The 7,805-nt window shown below is 41.2% G+C and overlaps 1 protein-coding gene across 1 annotated transcript; it reads left to right on the forward strand.

Annotated features, from left to right (window-relative positions):
- Positions 1 to 7,805, forward strand: LOC100704913 (ras-related protein ralB-A). The gene is made up of 5 exons (XM_003454679.5): positions 1 to 288; positions 4,526 to 4,691; positions 4,778 to 4,986; positions 6,554 to 6,728; positions 6,812 to 7,805. The coding sequence occupies exons 2-5, from the start codon at positions 4,578 to 4,580 to the stop codon at positions 6,914 to 6,916; spliced, it is 603 nt and encodes a 200-aa protein (XP_003454727.1). The 5' UTR covers positions 1 to 288; positions 4,526 to 4,577; the 3' UTR covers positions 6,917 to 7,805.

Here is a 7,805-nt window from a genome sequence, read left to right on the forward strand (position 1 = left end):
GACAGACATTTTGTGGACATTCTTTGAATCGTATAACCTTCAAAGATGATTAATAACATGTGTTGGTGTTTGTTTAGCGGGTACAGTGGTGAATCAGTCGCCCTGGTAATATTTGCGCGTGCGCTGAGCGGCCGCCTGCGTTTAGCTGAAAGAGTGGGTCGTCCTCGCGAACACAGACGATCTTCGCCGAGTCCGTGTACAAGGTGGGGCGCACACTCTGCTGGAGAACTTGTAAAAGTTGTGCGTGAAGCGGATTTCTGAGTGAACGGCAGGAAAACACCTAAGCAGGTGAGTGAGTGGAGTCCGACCGTGCTGTTAACCCCGCCACGGTCCGCCTCTGCCCCGCAGGCAGCGTTTTAAAGGCGGATTCTCGCTCAGCTTCCCCCTGTGGAGGAACAGAAATCGTTATCTGTCGCTGCTTTACGGGCAGCAGTGAGTGGCAGCGCGACCGACCAATCACAAGAGGCCTGGCCGCGCCTGAGGCCAATCAGAGATGACGTTTGAGGGCCGGGGGCAGAAATCGGGAAGAGCAGAAGTGTCTGTTTAGTGTCTTGTTTAGACTTGTTTCCAGCTGTTTAGGGCAGAGAGGAAGCTGAAGTTGAGTGTTGACAGGAGCACACATAGTTCCTCTTTGAGCTCAGCCAGCCGTGTTATTAATCTATGGCTAATTTCGGATCTTATTTACAGCTCCAGCTTATCTCTGCCCGCATGTCGAGCAACTGGAAAGGTCACTGGCGAGAGGGTTTTTCCACATACCTCCCATACTTATCACTCACGCAGGGTGTACAGACCTGTATCACTCACACCTGAAGCTAACGACCCTTTTCCACTGCAGGAACTTTCCCCATGAACTTCTAAGGAACTGGCCCTGCTCTCCTCCTAGTACTTTCCAGCAGTGCAGACACTTTCAGGGCTGGATTTTTAGCCCTCGGTGTGCTTAAGGGGGCTCTACTTTCTGTCTGATGTTAGAGCTGATGTGACGTTGTCACCGATCACAAATGTTGATCACTTATTTGTCCAATCCTGAATCAGAAACTTGGATCTCATATCGGTGACAATCAGTCGATCTGTTGAGTTCAGTTCTGCGATTTTTCTGTGTTTACAACACCACAAAGCTGTCACAGTGTGAACAGCAGACTTTGTAAGAAGCAGAGCTTTGTATAGGGGTGTCAAACATAAGGCACTGAGGGCTAGAATTGGCCTGGCAAAGGCTCTAATTCAGCCCCACTGAACATCTTTTGGAACAAGTGAAGAAGGGCATAAATGTTGGACTTGTACCTGTATTTTCACAGGTTTTACAGCTTTTCCCACTGATAAAGACCTCCTCGTAGCCATTCACGTGACACCAGAGTAAATAAGTTACAAATAAACAGTTAAATGTCAGAATTTCAGATTTCTTTCAACACTTCTTTATGTAGAAAAACTGAGACATGTTGTTGAAATTGCACTTCTTGTTTCTTAAATTAAGATATCTCTAGGATTAAATGTGTGCTTCAGCTTATTTAAACTGACAAAAAGGGGGAGTTTCTCTGAGCCGGCACACTTAAGAGCCACTGTAAAAATGAGTTTGACATTCCTGGTCTAGAAGAACGCGCGTTCGATGTTAAGCTGCGTCCACTCAAGCCGCTACCAGTAAAGGCGAAGGAGACCACTGATTGATTGGGGGTCTCCTTGATTAATTTAAAACTAACCCATGAGTATGTTGTTGTTGGCTATATGCGCAGATATCTTGGGTCATTTCTGATTGATGACCAGGAGTTTTGCGTCAGAAAAAGAGCGAGAATATGTGAAACAATAGACACTGCGTATTTAAAGCCGGGTTCACATGTGCTGTATGAGGTGCAGACTAACGGCAGTTTGCATTTCAATCGATTTAGACTCTGACATTTCTGACATGGATACCTGGAGACCCAATGGTTTGAAGTCCATCGCCCGGTGCCGATGTGTTGTGGGTGCATTCTAATGTAAGGTCTTCATCGATGAGTCCACATGGTGACTAAAAACAGGATTGTACGAGGACCTCTGCATGGATCCTCGCACTTAACTGCGAAGACGAGGACCTCGATGTTAAAATGTCTGTGAAAACTGTAGCATGAACAAACCAGGAGATTTTTCTTATTGAAGAGTTCTTGAAACGTCTTCATTGCTACCAAACCATATCGTCTTTGTGTCAGTGCCTCGAACGTAAACTGAAGCACAAGAGGAACGCAGCAAGGCCAATATCTCTCAGAAAGATAAATATGTGATTATCTCAATCAGCTGAAGAATGGAAAGCATCCTGTTGTTTCCTCTGTCTGCTCATTTGTTTGGCACCTGAAAAACTCGCATTACTCACAGTAAGGTTCTTATTTTTAGAAGACACTTTGTTAGAAGACGTAGCTCCATAATCACAACAAACCAAATGGCAAAATATTCAGATATTACCGCCCCGCCACACCAAATCTGTAGTCTTCACTAAATTAGGTGTAAATGCAGCTTCAGCTCACATAGTGATCGAAGTACATTTATCACATATGTGTCTAAGCACACACAGAAGCACCCAGACTTTAATTTTCAAAATAAAAGCATTAACCTCTGTATAAAACCAACAGAGGATAAGCATTAAATTAACCTTGAGAAAATATACGCCTCGTGTTTGTAGCAAGCTAACATGTAAAGCCTTCAAACTGCTGACTTAAACCACAGACTGTCCGTCTGTGAGGATATGAAACAGAAAAGCGGAGTCACTCTGTACCAGTTTATCTTTGGATCTTAGAGGAAAGCATAAAAACTCAGCTCTGTGTTTGAATTTTTCTGAATCCTCTAGAGCAGAGGCGTCAAATTAACCATAGATCCTGGTCCACAAACAGCCCAATTTGACCTAAAGTGGGCTAGACCAGTGAAACCACTGCGTAACAACCTGCATTTAAAGGGAAAACCTCAAAATCTTTCCATGTTCAAACGTGTAAACACTGCAATAGTTACACCCTTTTTGCACACGCTCTTTTCTACTCTGTAATATTCTTGTCAATATTCTTGATATTCTTGATATATATGTTAATCTATATGTTAATATATGTTATATATGTTAATCCTTGATATTTTTAATTGAGTGATTTATGTATATTAGTGCTATTTCATAAATTTGTAAAATCTGTAACATATTGTATTATTTAAATAGTTTAGTCTGTTACTTCTTGATGCATTCTCAATCATCCAGGAAAGTAAACCTCCAAAAGTTGAATCTGTTCATCTGGACGTAGCGTTTTGTGGGAGAAACGTTTCGTCACTCATCCAAGTGACTTCAGTCACTTGGATGAGTGACGAAACATTTCTCCCACAAAACGCTACGTCCAGATGAACAGATTCAACTTTTGGAGATTAGTCTGTTACTGTTACTGACTTGGAGCAACTGTAAGACACATTCTGATTCTGATAATAACAAAGTAAAATATACTGGTTTATGCCACTGCTTTAAAGCTGTTAAAGCTGATTTTATAAGTGAGTTTGTCATAAAACAGATGATGAACAGTATAAACTAAAACTAAGCTCAATCTTCAACAACATGTCTACATATTCATGACTTTGTACTGTTATTATACATTTATTACAGTCTGCAGGTCACAGTGGAGAAGCCTTAAACGTTCACATGTAGAGCAGGACTGTAATTAAAGCAATAATGCTCTCATTTTTGCCTTTATGCACATTTCATTACTTCCCCATCCTTAAAAGGTTGAAATCACAACTTCACAGTGATTAATTTCTTTAATTTTTTTTTATCTGAATTATATTTGAAGATTCCAGGAAATCCCCTTTATTAAAAATATACTTTCTTTTGACTTTTTGCCAAGTCTTTCCTGATAAATCATATTAAATCATGATCCCAATATTTGCCAAAATAATTATTTAAGCACCGTGTCCAGGTCTTAGAAATAGTAGGTTCCTGGTAGTCTTAGGCATTTGTGCTGAAGAGAACTTGGCTTCTTTTTTTTAAGGTTCTTGAACATGGTTTTCATCTCATTGAGAGGTTTCATCTGCTTTAAAAGCTGATTGGGAGTTCCAGGTGTTCACCCTACAGTGGAGTCATCTTGGAGGTTGTCCTATGAGTTGTTGACCCATCCTGTTGTCATCATATGAGTTACTAAGGCGTGAGTGGTAGTTGAATCACCTGGTAAAGAATCTCAAGACCGCGTCACACCTTAATTATACTTTTGTATTGAATCTATGTAGATCCTGTGATGCTGCCTGTGCACGTGGCCAACATCATCTTTGCATTTATATTTGTGTCAGCGTGTAGTTGCATATCTAGGAAGGTGTACATCATATAGTGGCTTATAGTGTTGTGGTTAACAAGTTTGCCTGACACATGAGAGATTCCCAGTTCAAGTTCAGGAGGAGACGCAAAGCGCTGTGACGATTGTGTCAGGAAGGGCATCCAGCATAAAACACTGTGCCGAACCAAACATGGGGGGGTTTTTGTAAGTCCCAAAATGAATGTGTGAATCTTTTCATGTCCTTTCCTGCTGACCTCTGCTGGTCTCTACAGGTCATCAGAACTCAAGAGCAGAGCTGTGAGCCACCTGACCTAGACCAGAGTCATGGCCTCTGGTAAGAACAAAAACCAGAGCTCTCTGGTTCTCCACAAGGTGATCATGGTGGGCAGCGGCGGTGTAGGGAAGTCAGCCCTAACCCTGCAGTTCATGTATGACGAGGTGAGACTAGAACTACATTTTCCATCAGCCCTTCCCTCTGTGCTGTTTCTTCTCCTCAGTCACTCGACCCTTGTTTTTGCTCGCAGTTCGTGGAGGACTACGAGCCCACCAAAGCCGACAGCTACAGGAAGAAGGTGGTGCTGGACGGCGAGGACGTGCAGATTGACATTTTGGACACGGCGGGTCAAGAAGACTACGCAGCCATCAGGGATAACTATTTCCGCAGTGGCGAGGGCTTCCTGCTCGTCTTCTCCATCACAGAGCACGAGTCATTCACAGCAACGTCGGAGTTCAGGTCAGTGTGTGAGTCTTCTTAACAAGTCTAGCCACGGGCTTTTAAAAGCAGAGGTACATTTTAATAGTTTTATGTCGAGTAAAATCTCCACAATAATACACAACAAGGCAGTGAAAATTACTGTTTAAAACATTTTTAAAAATTCAGCCTTGGGAAAAAAAAAATCATTCACATTTACATGTTGACACGAAAACTGAGCTGTTAAACTCAAAGGAACCACACACAGATCGCTTTTAAGTCAACAAATTCCTCCCATTCCTTCCCATAAAGGCTGGACTTTAGATTAAGCGCAGCAGACAGCTAGCAGCTACAGTAAAGAACTGTTGACAGCTTTCAATAAAAACTAGAAAGGCAAACTTTAAGTCGTAATACAAGTTTAAACAGGTGAGTGATTAAAAAAGAGGAAATCACTGCTGTACAGCTGTTGTGACGGGGAAATGAGAGAACAAAAGGTGTTTGTTGTTTTGCTTGCTTGCTTTTTTTGGAGAAAGCTGTAAACATGTTTATTTCTGTTGTAAATTCAGACATTTTAACGTGGGAATCTGTGGAGATCAGTGTTGGTCAAGTTACTTGAAAAAAGTAACTAGTTACTAATTACTGATTACATTTCCAAAACAGTAATCCCGTAACTTTACTGATTACTTATTTTCAAAAGTAATTAGTTACTTAGTTACTTTTCAAAAACATGATTTACAACCTGAATACGTAATAAAGCAACAGACCTTTCAGCCCAATTCTACTTTTTCTGCATAATCCATCATATAAAATCTAATCAAATGAAAAAGCCTCTCTTTAAAACTTGTTTTAATCTTTTAACTTTATACACATTGCTTCAAGCAAAAATTAAATTATATGCAACAGTCTTTGACTTGAAGACATTTGTTTAACATTTAAAACTATTTTCTGCAAATTCCAGCGTGTAAAATAAAATAATGTTTTGTGTTTACACTCTTTCAAATAGACGCACGTAAAACACAGCAAAAAATAAATAAAATGAAAGATTCAGCGGCACTAAGTCCTGTCGCTCTTAAATCTATTGTCGCCTGTTTAGCAGGAGTGGGGCGGGTGGAGGGTGGCATGGTGCCGCAGTGGTCATGTCAGCAGGGGGATCCGGGGCTTTCTCTGTGAATTTCACATTCCTGTGGCGGCTCGCTCAGATTTGTTTAATTTTAATTTTTAAAAAGTTTAATTTTTCACTGCCATGGGCGTCGCACGCGCTTAATGACGTAAGCGCGACAGTTTAGTAACGCGGTAACGCAGCTTGCTTACTGGAAAGTAACAGTAATCTAACTACTTTTTTGCAATAGTAATCTTTTGTATTACTCGTTACTTGAAAAAAGTAATTAGATTACACTAACGTGTTACTTGTAATGCGTTACTGCGCATCTCTAGTGGAGATTGACTCACTGTTGGACCCAGCCTCTTGTTGACATTCTAAGAACTGCAGCTTCATTTTCTACCACCGATAAAATGAGAATATTTACTTAAACAGACTAATGAGGGCATCAATATTTAATAGTCTTTGAGGAGCATTAATGTAGAGTGAAAATCTCTCTGGTATTTTCAGGGAGCAGATCCTGCGGGTGAAAGAAGAGGAGGCCATCCCTCTCCTTCTGGTGGGGAACAAGTCAGATCTGGAGGATCGGCGGCAGGTTTCTGCTGAAGAGGCCACGGCAAAGGCAAGCGAGTGGGGCGTCCAATATGTGGAGACCTCAGCCAAGACGAGAGCCAATGTGGACAAGGTAGAGAAGAAAAGAAACAAAACGAGCTCTGGCCTTTGAGACAGTGCTTTGACCAACAGTTAATCCATGTAATCTGTCTGCAGGTGTTCTTTGACCTCATGAGGGAGGTCCGCAAGAAGAAAATGTCTGAGAGCAAAGACAATGGGCCGAGTGGCAAGAAGAAGAAGAAGCACTGCTGCGTACTCTGAGCTCAGCGGCAAAGCGACGGTGTGCCAAAAACCAAAGAAAAGGAAAAATTCTCTGAGAGAGACTGAAGCAGCTTCAGATGAGCAGCTGCAAAGGCACTCGATGCGTTCACTCCTCACTTGCCAAACACAGAGCACAACACTCTTATTTCTCTTCTTCTTTGGCGTCTGCTTGTTCTCCACATGATACTACTTACTCTTTGTGCACAGCTGTAAATGGCCCAAAGTATGTGGACACGTCTGCTATATGTCGGGCATTAACGTGCTGCTAATGTCAGCATCCGAGGGCTGTGGGGCAGATTGAAATCGTGCTTTATCTACACAACAATCAGATTACTTTAAATCTCCTCACTGCCAGCTGTGTCCACAAACATATGGCACATGTAGAAGACCACAAGTATTTTTTTTTTTTTTTCAATAACAGAAGCAGGTCCGTCAATTGTTTGTAAAACTGGAGTTCACAGGAAGCACACAGTCTTTTTATGTGGAGAACAAACAGGTCCGTACACTTCAGAGTGCTGTTCTTTCTCTCAAATCTGAATTTTGTTACTTAAACTGTGTTCTGTACTCCCACTTGTTTTAAAACCTAATTTTTCTCGTTATTTAGCTCCTTTGTATGTCTGTTTTCAGTATTACAGTATCAGACATTCCTCATATCTGATTATACCACTTCCAGACACTCCTTTTGTAATAAGCTTTCACTTCCTTTATGAATAAAGTCATAATTTATAATCAAAGTTTCAAAGGGAATCAGCTCTTTAAATCATTGTATCATCTGCATATACTCTAATTAATTACACGTTTAGCTCGATTAAAGCTGGAATGTGTTTGTTGCTGTCGGCTTGTAGATAAACTCTTCTTAATGTGATAATAAAACAAATAATAAAATTTA

This window comes from Oreochromis niloticus, linkage group LG23 (assembly GCF_001858045.2).
Source record: "Oreochromis niloticus isolate F11D_XX linkage group LG23, O_niloticus_UMD_NMBU, whole genome shotgun sequence".
In the NCBI taxonomy this organism is placed as follows: Eukaryota; Metazoa; Chordata; class Actinopteri; order Cichliformes; family Cichlidae; genus Oreochromis; species Oreochromis niloticus.